General features: G+C 39.0%; 1 protein-coding gene across 1 annotated transcript in view; it reads right to left on the bottom strand.

Moving 5' to 3' along the window:
- ADAMTSL1 (ADAMTS like 1) overlaps positions 1-14,485 on the bottom strand; it is a 431,341-nt gene that overhangs the window by 267,173 nt on the left and 149,683 nt on the right. The window contains exon 6 of the mRNA XM_021715583.1: positions 1,619-1,693. Within this exon, the coding sequence (XP_021571258.1) occupies positions 1,619-1,693 (75 nt within the window). The remainder of the gene's footprint in view (positions 1-1,618; positions 1,694-14,485) is intronic.

Here is a 14,485-nt window from a genome sequence, read left to right as displayed (position 1 = left end):
ATATGCTACCGACAGTATGTTTGTTGGAAAAAATAAAAAGCAGATTCCACTTTGCCTTTCACCAAATCTTTGGGACAATTAACCAAAGAAGGCCAATTTTCCAGCTTCTTAGTGATCACATAATTAAGAAATCTGGGAGGCTAATACATTCATAAAAATAATTTTTCCTCTTAAATCTATACTGCGGGTTCTCTCTTTTGCAGTGAGGAGTCAGTCCTCTAATTGGTGATGATCTTAGCCTGACTGCTGTTTCAGTCTCTGTCACTGTTCACAATAACACTGCTTTCGAGTGGGATTGGTATACCAGCAGTTAGCTCTCTCCAGTTTTCAAATGGAAAAATGAATCATTGGAACAGTAATAGTACACACACACACACACACACACACACACACACACACTCACACATACACACATCTATTTACTTTTGACATGTGAACTCTATATTTTATGGGGTTGTTCAGGAGTAGAAAAAAACTTATCAGCACTTTTTGGTTTTGCCTGAACCTTACTTATTCCTTTACTTCCCATGACCCTTCAAATCCCACCTCTTCCACGAAATGTATTTAATTTTTAGAAAGACTACAGTAGGGCGATTTTGACTTTTATAGGCTCCAACTTGACTTTCCTCTTATTTGTCTTTCTAGCGTGATTTCACTCTTAATGCAATTGCCAGAAAATCATGCTTGCTACCTAAGTTGGATTCACAGGCATGTGTGTGGGAGAGGAGAAAGAACAGAAGACGACAGATGGCTTTGTGGGAACCCAGGAACAATCAGAGTGGAGGAGATCAGAAATGCTCAAGGAATCAACTGAAGCCTTTCAGTGAAATAAAATTTTACAGAAAATGCTAGCATATCCTTTCCCACCCTTTTCTTGATTTATGACCTATAATTTTCCGCTTGTAATTTACTAGTTTGTATCTAAATAGCAATACAAAAGATGGGGTGGTGTCTTGTTGCTTTGGCAAGACTGAAGATCAGTTCTTGCACAAACCCTGGAGGGTCCATACTACCATTTGATCTTTGGGGTTAGGATTACCCTTCAATCCTGACTCCCAATAGCCATCTTTACAATATGAGGGTCTTGATTGTCTTTAATGCATGGGATGCTTAATCATACCACAACGGTTTTCTTTAAATGCTACAGTGTTAAGGTTGGTTGCTGTTTCTATGCTCCTCCGGATTGATGAAGTGATGAAACAAAACAGTAGGAAGAAAAAAAGAAAAAATGAAGAAGAGGGAGGGAGGGTTGGAAGGAAGAAGAAATAAAGAGAGGCAACACACATACACAAAACATTGAAACTAGAAAGAAAGAGGAGAGAGGATGAGATACAATACTCACAAAAGCAGAAACATGTGTTTAACCCATGAACAACCCGTTGGAAGCATCTATTTTGTACTTTTCAGGATGACTGTGGTTAGAGATAATTACCACAGAGGTTTCTGTCACCCCAAATACATCACCAGGCAGCTAAAAGATAAACAGAAGCCCTCAAAATGTCATTATGATAGAGTAGAAAGATCTGCATTCTTGTGTTTTAATCTCTTCTGGGAACCAAGAATAAATAACAATGACTAAAATCCCAATCCCCTAAGGAAAACAACTGGATTTACTTACACAAGTGATCAGGTCCTTTTAAGACAAGGCGAATATGTCTACTTCCATAGGGAATAGCAACCACAGTATCATCCACTAGAGAGAAACAAAGCAAAGTCTCAAAAGCACGCAACTTGACACAAAAATTATTGAGTGTCTCCCATATAAAGACACTGGCCCACATACCTCAAAAAAAAAAAAAAAAAAAAAGACCATTAAAAAAAAGTGTTTGAAATGTGAAAGCCAATATTTGGGAATCCAAATTTCCACTTTCCTCAAAATAAAATATGCCAAAGATACCAGTCACTAATTCATAGAATTTGTCTTTAAAAAAAAAAAAAAAAAAAAAAAAATATATATATATATATATATCAAATTTCTCTAGATTAAAGCAATTGTGTTGCATTAAAAATAAATTCTAATGTTCAAATGATGAATTTATTTTTATCAAAACCTGAACTCTTTCCAGTACAGTATCTTGGATGTGTAGGACAGATAACAGGAGGGGAAAATATATTTGTTTGTATGCTCTGAACCCTCAAGGGCAGAAATCATGCCTTCTAGTTATTGAATAACCTTCCCACGATCTACCCCCAATACTATATTTAGTGAGTGTCCCATAAATTTGTATTAACATTTCTCCCCACATATTCCCTCTGTTTTGAAATACTGTCTTAAAAATTTGGCTGAACCACAGATCATTCTGTAATTGATTTCTTTTCATTCTGCTTAAATTTATTACAAGTAGACATTTTGAAAAATTAGAGGTATATTACATGCACCCCAAATGCATCACAGGCATTCTTATTCGGTACTCCATTTGTGACAAGAATATCTTATACTTCTACGGCGCTGCAGTGTTTCACTTTAATCTAAATTGTACTATTTTCTCCCTTACCCAAAACTTGTGACATGGGCAAAGACGATTTTATGGTGAAGAAATGAAGCCCCTGGTAAGTATAATGCGTAGTCCAAGTTCAAATGGATAGGAAGGCATTCCAGAAGAAAAGAGAAAGGCAGGTTTTACAAAACTCTCCAGCATATTCAGAAGCCCTGTGGGATTCTTTGTTTATACATGTCTTTCTAGTATTATACATTATCATCCTGACATTGGAAGAATTTCATTTAAATAAAAGAATCCCAAGACTTGCTCAATTTATCTGAACTGTAACATTATCATTCTATCTTTAGGAGAACTTAGTTTAAGTAGGAGAATCTCAGAAGTTACCTAACTTCTCTGATCCTCGGTTTCTTCATTTGTAAAAACAGAGAAAACAACAATTACCTCATAATATTTTTGTAAATAGATATCAATATAGATATGGGTATAGACATACAGATGTGTAGCCTGGCATACAGTAGGCATTCTGTAAATATCATTTTTCCTCCCTCTATTCCAAATCTCTTTAAGGACAGGGATAGAAAACCTATTTATTTTATAGTATTTTTCAACTCTCCAAAGCCCCAGCACATAACCTGTTGGATGTGAAACAATAATCATCTGTTCCTCCTTCCTTTCCTGAAAAGGTTGTATTTATCATGTTCTGTATGATAGTGAACATTCTGCTCATGCTGCAACCTTATAGCTGTTTTAAATGTCATGCCTTATTGAAGAAAAGGCTGAATTTCAGAAAGCTAAGAGCCTGTGGCATATAAGCACAAAAAGGGTCAGAAGACCGTAGAAAAGGAGCAAAAACAACAACAAAATGTTAAAAGACTGGGCCCACAGAGCTTTAAGTGCCCTGCATAAAGACATAACTTTTTAAGTTTGCAAAAGAAACTCAAAGCCGTGAAGACAATGGGATTTCTAGAAATAGAAACTCTTTGTTTATCCACAGGTCAAATCAAGTGCAAGTAAAAGGGAAGCTTTCTGTTCAGCCCTGCCACGGTCCTCGGTAGCCTTCTGACGCACACACAGCTCACGCGGCCTCCCTCTTGGTCCACTGAAAAGTAACTCACCTTCTACACGCTGGGGCATTAATACCCTAACTTTCAGCTGATGCAGTAACATTTGTATGCTCCCCGAAGAAGCGAGGGGGCACTCACATTCCTATGCTTCTCCAAAAAGACAGAGGAAGAACTGAGAAACTTGCTGAGGGGAAGAGGGTAGGTGGAAAAAGTAGATCAGGCAAAAGACTAGCTTCGGGGCCCCTCTGCACTTGCCTCATCTAAGAGAAATGAAGCCATTAAGGCTGGTTCAGACTCGAGCAGCTGGCAGCATACAGCACAGCAGAAAGAAGAGTCACAGCATATTCTTCCATTGTTCTGAGAAGGGCTGATGGACTCCTGGCAGGCCATTAAGCAATCAGCAAATTCATTACTTTATTCCACAATTATTTCTGGAGCCTCTCTTGGAGTCAGGCTTCATGCTAGGTACTAGGAATTCAGTGACAAACAAAGCTCTAGCCCCACAAAATGGTCCCTAAAAAGGGACTTAAGTGAACAGGGTATGGTGGGGTGCGTTGGTAGTTCCAGCTACTTGGAAGGCTGAGATGGAAGGATCACCTAAGCCCAGCTGGTAGAGACTGTGGCGGCTGTGAGTGTGCCACTGCACTCCAGCCTGAAACAGAGTGAGACTCTGCTTGAAAAAAAAAAAAAAAAGGACTTAAGATAAGGGGGGGGGGGGGGGGGGGGGGGGATGCCACATACTATACCCCACTGATGGAAATTTTCAAAGCACATTCGTTGGTTTCATAGGATACAAAGAAATCCATTTCACTCTATTTATTTAGTGTATACCTGATGTGTTTAGCCAGGGAAACTTTTTCTTTTCTTTTTAGAAAGTAGGATTTATTAAGAAGACAGAAAAGCTCCATAGCAGGAAAGGATCTGAAAGAAGGTTGCCTGAAATTTTTTCTTATGTGTCACCTGTTAACACCAGAGGATAGATCTCAGAACATACTTTAAGAACATACTTTTACTTAATTTGACTAAAAGAAGCTGTACATGTATTGTGTCATCTGCTGATAAATTCTCAACAATTTGGGGCAAGCCAAGGGATTCTTCTCCTTGGCATTTACCACAGTGTTGTGCACAGAGTGGTGTTTGAGATATCCCAGAATGTGAGCGCAATCTGGTTGTGACATCCGCCTCCTCTGTGATTAATGTGGTTGGCATGGTTGGCACGGTGGCCATGTCCTCTCCCACTGTGCTGCATGTTCCTCTGGGTGCTTTTTCCCACAAAGGCAGACTTTCCTGTGATCAAGCACATTGGCCTTGATCTGTTTGGGCTTTGTTGCTGGAACCATGATGCCAGTTTTCAGGACATATTTCTAGATTACTTATCAGCAATTCTAAATGACCTGCTTCAGAGATCCGATAACCCCTTTCTCAGTCAAGTGGCCAAGCTTTCCGTGGGAATCATCAATTCTGCCATTTCACATGTGTGGGTTGCAAATACCCTTGCTCAAGAAAATTGTTCCTCGGGCTTGTACCTAAAAAATCACCTTTCAAAGTTTGTGTCTGTATGTATATTCCACACTTTTTAGATTCATTTTGGAATCTTGTCACATGTGGATGTTCTATGTGATTCACTCTTGCATCAGAAAGAAGTGATAATGATAATATTTTGTGGAGACAGAATTCCCCATTCTGATACCTGAGTTTATCTTATTTTTAAATCTGTTGATAAGTTCATGGTTTTTAAAGATTCTTCCCGCTAAGCCTATGGGACTGATATGTAATTTTATTTTATTTTTAAATGAAAGAGTCGTGGTTTTTAATGCAATGGGTTAAATATAAAAGTAGTCTACCAATTTTGATGCTTTAATTATACACACACACATGTGCCAAAAAAATGTATGCACATTTTAAAAGATGTTATCTGTGTGTTACTTTTTGAAGCTGAATTAAATTATGGTAGCAATGTGTGGTATGATGTTCACTCAACCATATTTCTGCCATTTTCCTTGTCCTGACTGTCACATGGAGTTGCTAGCATTCATTTGATTAATGCTATCTTTTCAGCGAATGTCATACTTAAAATGTGTATACATTTTTTGAGTACCTCGTGTGTGTGTGTGTGTGTGTGTGTGTGTATTTTATAGAGACAGGGTCTTGCTCTGTTGCCCAGACTGGAGTGCAATGGCATGATCATAGCTCACTGTAACCTCGAATTCCTAGGTTCAAGCAATCTTCCTGCCTCAGCCTTCAAGCAACTAGGACTATTGGCATGTGCCATCATGACTGGCTGATTTTTAAAATTGTTTGTAGAGACAGGGTCTTGTTACGTTTCCCAGGCTGGTCTCAAATTCCTGGCCACAAGCAACGCTCCTACCTCAGCCTCCCAAAACATGAGGATTACAAACATGAGGCACTGACCCTGGCCTAATGATATATTTTAAATCTTCATGCCCATTTTATTACTCTTAAAACATATCCCCAAAAAAAGAAAAAAAGCTGAGCATCTGAGTCTTTCAATTACCCCCTCCCCTGGGAGCCCCCAGTTTATCTGTAATTGCACAACGGAGGATACATACTGGACAGGCCAAACAAGGTGCCCTCCCCATCTCAGTTGGGGAACTACATCCTTCTACTTGCCTAGACCAAAAACTTTGAATCCATCTTTGACTTCATCTTATATCTAACCAGTTAGAAATTCATCATGTCAAAATACCCTATTTCACTGATTCTAAGAGGAACAACTTTTCATGTTTCAACAGAGATGGATTCAGAATGCACCTCACAATCAGTAGTGTCATATATTCTCTCTCACCCACGCGGTAATCCTGCCATAGCTCTTTGCCTGAACAGGTGCTAACATCAAAACAGTCAATATCAGACTTGCAAAATGGGTAGCAGCAGCTTGGAAAAATTTTTAAGATAATAGCAGAATACACTCGTTTAACCTCTAGTCATCAAATGTTGTGGAGGTCGTAGGGAGATTAGAAATTAGAGGAGCTTAACAACATTGCCACAGAGCGAGTCAACAGCTGGCTAGCTCTACACAATTGCAAAATGGAATTAAGAACCCAATACCAAGACTTCTGGCCAAGGTGAAGTAACAGGAACCAGATAGAAAATCCTGCCTAAACCACCCTCAAATCAGATAAAAAATATATGAAGCCATGGTTTTTAAGATGCTGGACCTCAGACAAAGAAAAGTAGCAATTCCTGAGAGTTAAGAAACAAATGAAGTAAGGCCTAATATTGCCCCAGCTTATGGTCTTGACAAAGTTTTTGTGCTGTGGCTTTGGAAATGGGAATGCTGGCAGAGCTTAGTAGCTTCCCTGAGTTGAGGAGAGAGACAAAGTGAAAAGTCCAAGGTTACTGAAGCAGTTAGAACTTGCTAAACCAAGTACCAGAAAGAAGAGAGCTGATGGAAAGATGACTCTGGAGACCCAAGGGAGTCCTATTTAGGTACCCAGCAGCCTACTAATCAATGCACAAATGTGAGGTAACTACCTGATCCAGGGAAAGAACCACACAAAAGATTTATAGAGAAGAGTACATGGAATTCATACAGGGCTGAGAATAGTATCTTACCCCATCAGCCAAACTGGAAAACTTTGTAAGCTATGAAACACTGAAGAGAAAATTCAGTAGGGTCTTGTCTGTGTAGAAGAACACTATTAGCTCTAGACCAAACATGGTTTGGTCCCATCTACCAAATTTTAAGACCCAAAAGGATCAAACTGATTTCAAGTAACTTAACTGCTCCCAGAACACAGCTCAAGAATATTTATAGAAATACAAAAATATCTAGTACCCAACAAAGTAAAATTTGCAATGTCTGGCATCCAGTCAAAAATTACTAGGCATGCAAAGAAACCAAAAAAATATAGCCCATACTGAAGTGAAAAATCAATCAATCAAAACAAAGAATGGATATTAAAATGGTTACTAGAATAGTATTTCATATGTTCAAAAAGTTATGTACTTAAAAAGAAATCTCCAGGCCAGAAAGTTTCACTGGTGAGTGCTACCAATCATTTAAAGAAGAAATAACACCGGTTCTATATAATCTCTTCCAGGAAAAAAAGGACAAGGGATCACTTCTTAACTCACTGTATGAGGTCATTTTATGCCAATACTCAAACCAGACAAAGGTAGTCTAAGAAAGGAGTATTACAGACCAGCATCTCTCATGAACATAGTTGCAAAAACTCTCAAAAAAATTTGGCAAATCAAACTAGCAGTCTATATAAAGAATAATATGCCACGAGTAAGCAGAGTTTATCCCAGAAATGCCAAGTTGGCTATTTGTTTGAAAACCAATTAATGTAATCTATCACAATAAATGTCTAAAGAAGGAAAACCATATGATTACATCAACTGAAGCAGAAAGAGAATCTGATAAAATTCAACATCCACTTATGATACTAATTCTCAGTAAAATACGAAAAGAAGGGAACTTCCTCAATCTGATAAATAGCACTTACAAAAATCCTACAGCTAACATCATACTCAATGGTGTGAAACTGAATGCTTTCCTCTTAAAACTGGGATGAAGACAAGGATGTCTGTTCTCATCACTCCTACTCACAATCGTATTGCATGCCCTAGCCAGTTCAGTAAGGCCAGAAAAATAAATAAATGGCTTACGAATTGAAATGAAGAAGGAAAACCACCCTTGTTTATAAACGACATGATTGCTTATATAGAAAATCCCAGTTTTGGGGGGATTTTCTAAATAAACTACCAAAAACTCTTAAGAGTTATCAAGAGGGTTTATCAAGTTGACATAATACATGGCCAACTCACCAAAACAAATCATGTTTTTATGAAGTGGCAATATACAACTGGAAAAGGAACAATGTCAAGCCATGCACAGTGGTGCATGCCTATGGTCCCAGCTACTTGGGAGGCTGCAGCAGGAGGATCACTTGAGCCCAGGAATTTGAGGCTATAATCATGTTTGTGAATAGACACTGTACTCCAGCTTGGACAACATAATGAGACCTTATTTCTTATTAAAGAAAAAAATGAATATAATGGCATTTGCAATAGCTGCAAAGAAATACGACAGGTATAAATCTAACTAAAATATACAAAATCTATATGCTGAAAACTAATAAAGGCTGATCAAAGAAATCAAAGAACTAAATAAATGGAGAGACATAAAGTCCTCATAGGTTGAGTGACTTAACATAGTTGCAATTCCCACCTAACCCACAAATCAATCTGTAGAATTAACATAATTAACCTAATAAAATCCCAAGCAGATTGTACAATTTATGTGGAAAGGCAAAGAATCAGAATAGAATAGCTGAAATAAGTTCAGAAAGAAGAATAAAGTTGAAGAAATCACACTACCTTATTTTACAACTTACTTTTAAAGCTATAGTAATCACAACAATGAAATATTGGTAAAAGGACAGATACATGTTAGAATAGAAATTCCAGAAATAGACCCACACAGAAATGGCCAATGGATTTTTGGCGAAATTTAAAGGCAATTCAAGGGACAAAGGTTGTCTTTTCAACAAATGGTACTAGGAAAATTGGGCATCTATATCCAAAAAGATTAAGCTACTTACAAAACTTATATCCTACACAAAAAATAACTGAAAATTGGTCATTGATCTAAAGGTGAGATGTTAAAACCACAGCACTTCTAAAAGAAAGCATAGGAAAAATTTTTGTGACCGAGGCTTAGGCAAGAAGTTCTTAGACATGACATTAAAATCCAGAAAACAAAAAACAAAAGCAAAAACTTGGTCTTCACCCAAATTAAAAGCTTTTGCTCTGTGAAAAGTAATGCGATGCAATTTTGAAAAAAAAAAAAAATTCACTGACAGAGAAAATATTTTCAAATCACATATCCAACAATGGATTTGTACCTAGAACACATAGAGAACACTCAAAATCCAACAGTAGAAAGTCAAGCAACCCATTTGTTTTTTTAAATGTGTAAAATACTTGAACTGACACTATACCAAATATAAGCAAAGCATACCTGTGGCAGGTAGAAATAAAATGCCCCACTCTTCTCTGATAAAGGTGTCTGTAAACCTGTTAATATGTGATATTACATGGCAAGGGAAAATTAAGATTGCAGATGGAATTAAGATTGCTAATCAGCTAACCATAAAGTAAAGTAATTATCCTAGATTATATGAATGGGTTTAATGTAATCACAAATGTTCTTTTTTTAAATGAGCATTGTGTGTGTGTAATGTATACAGAAATGCCAAGGAGCAAGTCTGGCCAAAACAATCTTTTTTTTTTTTTTTGAGTTGGAGTCTCACTCTGTCGCCCAGACTGGAGTGCAGTGGCCGCTCCCGGCCATTGCAGCCTCGACCTGCTGCTCCAGCGATCCTTCCACCTCAGCCTTCCAAGTAGCCGGAATTACAGGCATGAGCTACCACGCCCGGCTGATTTTTTGATTTATTGTAGAGATGAGGTCTCGCTGCCCAGGCGGGTCTCGAACCCGCGGGCTCAGGCAATCCACTCACCTCAGCCTCCCAAAGGCGCGGGATTACAGGCTGAGTCACCGAGCCCGGATCCAAAACAATCTTTAAAAGAACAAAGTGGGAGAACGTATTCTACTAAACACATGACTACCATAAAGACACAGTCCTTAAGGCAGTATGATGACATTGGTACAAGGATAGACAAATAGAACAATGCAATTATATCAAGTTCAAGAACAGCCTCCTGCATATATGGACAGCAGAATATCAATAATGATAAAAATTAAACTTGGCTTCTATTTAACACCATACAAAAATAAATTTCAGGGATTGTGTACATCTAAATGCAAAAGATAAAATAACAAAGCTTCCAGAGGGAAACATAAGAGGATATCCTCATAACCTTGAGTGTGATTATTCTAGATTATCTGAATGGGCTTAATGTAATCACAAATGTTCTTTAAAACAGAAAAGGAGGTTGGAGTCAAGAGAGAGATCTGAAGATGCTATGCTACTGGTGTGGAAGATGCCACAGAATGCTTATGGACGCCAGGAGGTGAAAATGAAAACAGCAGAAAAATGGATTCTCCTCCAGAGCTTGCAGAAGAAATATAGCCCTGCTAACATCTTGATTTTAGTCCAGTGAATCCTATTTCAGTCTTCTGACCCTCCAGAAGCATAATATAATAAATGTTGCTTTAAATTTCTAAGTGAGCGGTCATTTGTTACAGCAGCAGTTGCAAGCTAATACAGCAATGACAAGATGTTCAACATAATTAGCTATGAGAAAAATGCAAATTAAAACAGTGATGAGATATTACTATGCAGTGATAAGAATGGCTAAAGTAAGAAATACTGACAATATCAAGTGATAGCAAGAATGTGAAACAAGTGAAACTCTCATGCATCGGTGTGGAAATGTGAAACAGTCACTCTGAAAAACAGTCTGGCCATTGCTTAAAATGTTAAATATTAAATATATGGGGGGGAGTCCCCCCCCAAACTGGAATTATCTTCAGAAAGGTGGGTCCCTAGGTAGTACAGGCTCTGTGTTCTAGGAATCAGTGCACTAGCTAGTGTTGTTGTAAGAAGCTGCATTCTCCAGAACATCCCAAGTTGTGGCAAACAGGTGACTAGTTCTTCCACCATGACAACGCACCTGCCCACACTTCGCTGAGTGTTCAGCAGTTTTTGACCAAAACTGGCATGGTCCCCATGCCCCAACCTCCCTATTCCCCTGATCTTGCTGTGAGCGACTTTTTTTGTTATTGTTCCCCCAAATGAAAAAAGTCCTCAAAGGAAAATGTTTTGCCTATGTGAAAGAGGTGAAACAAAAACTGGCAGAAGCACTAAAAGGCATCAAAATTGACAAGTTTAGCTGGGCCCAGTGGTTCACCCCTATAATTCTAGCACTTTGAGAGGTCTAGGTGAAAGGATTGCCCTAGCCCACAGGTTCGAGACCAGCCTGGGAAACTTGGTGAGACCTTATCTCTACAATAAATAAAAAACAGAATTAGCTGGGCATGGTGATGCATGCCTGTAGTTCCAGCTACTTGGAAGACTGAGGCAAAAGGATTGCCCGAGCCCAGTAGGTCAAGGTTGCGGTGGCTGGGAGCGTGCCACAGCCCTCCAGCCTGGGTGCCAGAGTAAGACTCCAACTCAAAAAAAAAAAAAAAAAAAAATGACCAAGACAAATTCAAAAACTGTTTTAAGCACTGGAAAAAGCATCTCGATAGGTGTACTGAATCAAACAGAGAGTACTTTGAAGGTGACTGAAGTTTAAACATGTAAGAATTAATACACAAATTTTTATAAATAAATTCCATTTTTGGGGGTCCTCCCTTGTACACCTAGTATGTGATTCAGCCATTCTACTCCTAAGAATTTACCCAAGAGAATGAAAGTCTTTGCCCATACAAAGACATGCATGTGAATGTTCATGGAAGCTTTATTTGGACTAACCCCAGTGTGGAAACAACCTAACTGTCCATCCATAGGTGACCAGATAAACAAATGGTGTGTCCATACCATGGAATAAAAAACTCAGCAATAAAATAAAATGAGCTATTGATACATATTAAAACATTAATGAATCTCCAAGTAATTATGCTAAATGAAAAGAGTCAGACAGGAAAAGTACATATAATTCCATTTATATAAAACTCCAGAAAATGTGATCTAATCTATAGCAACAGTGCTGCAGTCAGGGGCAGAGGAGGAAAGGGCGCAAATTGAGGGAAGATTAATAGGTTCATAATCTTGATCATGGTAATGGGTGCACAGGTACACACATATGTACCAAACTGTACACTTTAAATATGTAGTTCATTATATACTTCATATAAGACAGTTACCAAAGACTGGTCCTGTGGCTCAAGCCTGTAATCCCAGCACTTTGGGAGGCCAAGGTGAGAGGATTGCCTGAGCCCGCGGGTTTGAGACCAGGCTGGCAACATGGTGAGATCTCGTCTCTACAATAAATCAAAACAAAAATTAGCCGGGCACGATAGCATGCACCTGTAGTTCCAGCTACTTGGAAGACTGAGGCGAAAGGATCGCCAGAGCCCAGCAGGTCGATGCTGAGGTGGCCGTGAGTGTGCCACTGCACTTCAGCCTAGGGCAGTGGAGTGAGACTCCAACTCAAAACAGAAACAAAAACAAAACAAAAAACAGTACAAAAAGGGCCCATTACCAATGGGTTTTATTTCTTTTTTGAATTCTTTTAAAAAATGTTGTGTATGATATGCAGAAATAAAATGAGTCAAAAATAATTTTAAAAAGTCAAAGTTTGAGAAAAACTTTTATTTTGGTTTTATTTACCAATGTATTTCCGTTTTATTTTCCTTTTTTATATGCACCAGAGTAATATATGATAAAATATGTCTAAATCTAAAACAGACCTTTTAAGAACTATGAATTAAAAATCGAAGCTTTTTTTTTTTTTGAGTCGGAGGCCCACTCTGTTGCCCAGACTGGAGTGCAGTGGCATGCTTCCTGCCACCGTAGCCTCAACCTGCTGGGCTCCGGTGATCCTTCTGCCTCAGCTTTCCAAGGAGTAGGAACCACAGGCGTGCGCTACCATGCTCGGCTAATTTTTGATTTATTGTAGAGATGAGGTCTCGCCAAGTTGCCTGGGATGGTCTCGAACCTGCGGGCTCAAGCGATCCACTTGCATAGTCCTCCCAAAGTGCTGGGATTACAGTTGAGTCACCGATCCCGACCAAAAATCTAAGTTATTGAGAAGCATGGCGTCACAGTTTCTTAGTTTCAATGGCAGCTTTTTTTCCTTTCTTAGTGGCACATCACGGTGCCTCTTTCAATCAATGATGTCTTCTCCCATTCAAAGAAACACAGATACAGTAAATCCAGAACTGGACCACTTCTCATCACTTCCACAGCTTCTGGTCCAATCTAAACCATCGTCACCCCTGCCTGGCTTGCTGGAAGAGCTCCCCTGCTGCTGTTTCTATTTCCACAGTTGACCCCACTATAGAACTGAGAGAGTGATCCTTTTAAGACAGAAATCAGATGAAGGCATTCCTCTGCTCCAAATCCTCTAGTGACTTTTCATCTCATCCAGGCTAAGATCCAAAGTCCTAACAAAACCCGAAATATCTGTACCATTATCCACCTGCCTCACAGACTTCCTACCTTCATTTTCTCTCTAGCCTTTTGAAACTCCCTTCATTTCAGTCACACTGGTTTCTTTGCTCTTCGTAATATATGTCACGAGTGGGGATACCCCAGGACTTTTGCACTTGCTTTTCTCTCTTCCTGGAATTCTCTTCCTCCTTCCTCAGATCCTGGCCCAACTGCCATCTTCCCAGCGAATCCGCTCCTTCACTCACCTATAAAAATTGCAACTCCCCTCCAACACCCTTGGCTGGCAGCCCATACTTATTTCCATTCTTCTTCACTGCTTTATATTCTGCACGACTCCTCCCACCAGAGGACATAGATACGTTTTATGTAGTTATTTGTTTGTCTGTCTGCCTGTCCCACATATGAATAAGTCCCACGAGAAAAATGGATTTTGTCTGTTTTGTTCTTTGCTGTGCTTCCAGCACCTAGATCAGCTCCTCACCACATAGCAGGTGCCCGATAATTACGGGCTGTTGAATGAAAGAATATATATCCTTGTGGCTTGTGGATACAGCCTGAAGCAGCCAGAGGCAAGGTGGACATTTGTTTAATGTTTTGTGCTTTCTTTAAAAGATTCATATGTGTTTCACACTTTATAAGATAAAGTATATAAACATGCTTTCCCTCAAAATCTTCCAGCCAGAATGATAGTCCAGGAATATGCTTACGCGTAGTTATTCTACACGAGCCCAGGCTACAGTCTGAGAAGCACATCCTCAGGGAGTAGGAGATTTACTTTATCTTGGTATACATTAGGTAACCAGTCCTTGCCATTCAAGAATGAGGGAGAGAGCTTTAGGACAATCGGGTGATTTCAAAGCATACAGATACATATGGGGGTCTGCAAAGTTGGAGATGTCAAATTGATAGCAAATGGGCCGGCTCTAGTTCT

Source organism: Carlito syrichta, unplaced genomic scaffold (genome assembly GCF_000164805.1).
Source record: "Carlito syrichta isolate Samal-C Ts95f unplaced genomic scaffold, Tarsius_syrichta-2.0.1 Scaffold307203, whole genome shotgun sequence".
NCBI classification, from domain to species: Eukaryota; Metazoa; Chordata; class Mammalia; order Primates; family Tarsiidae; genus Carlito; species Carlito syrichta.
This window is presented reverse-complemented; position numbering and strand designations above follow the sequence as displayed.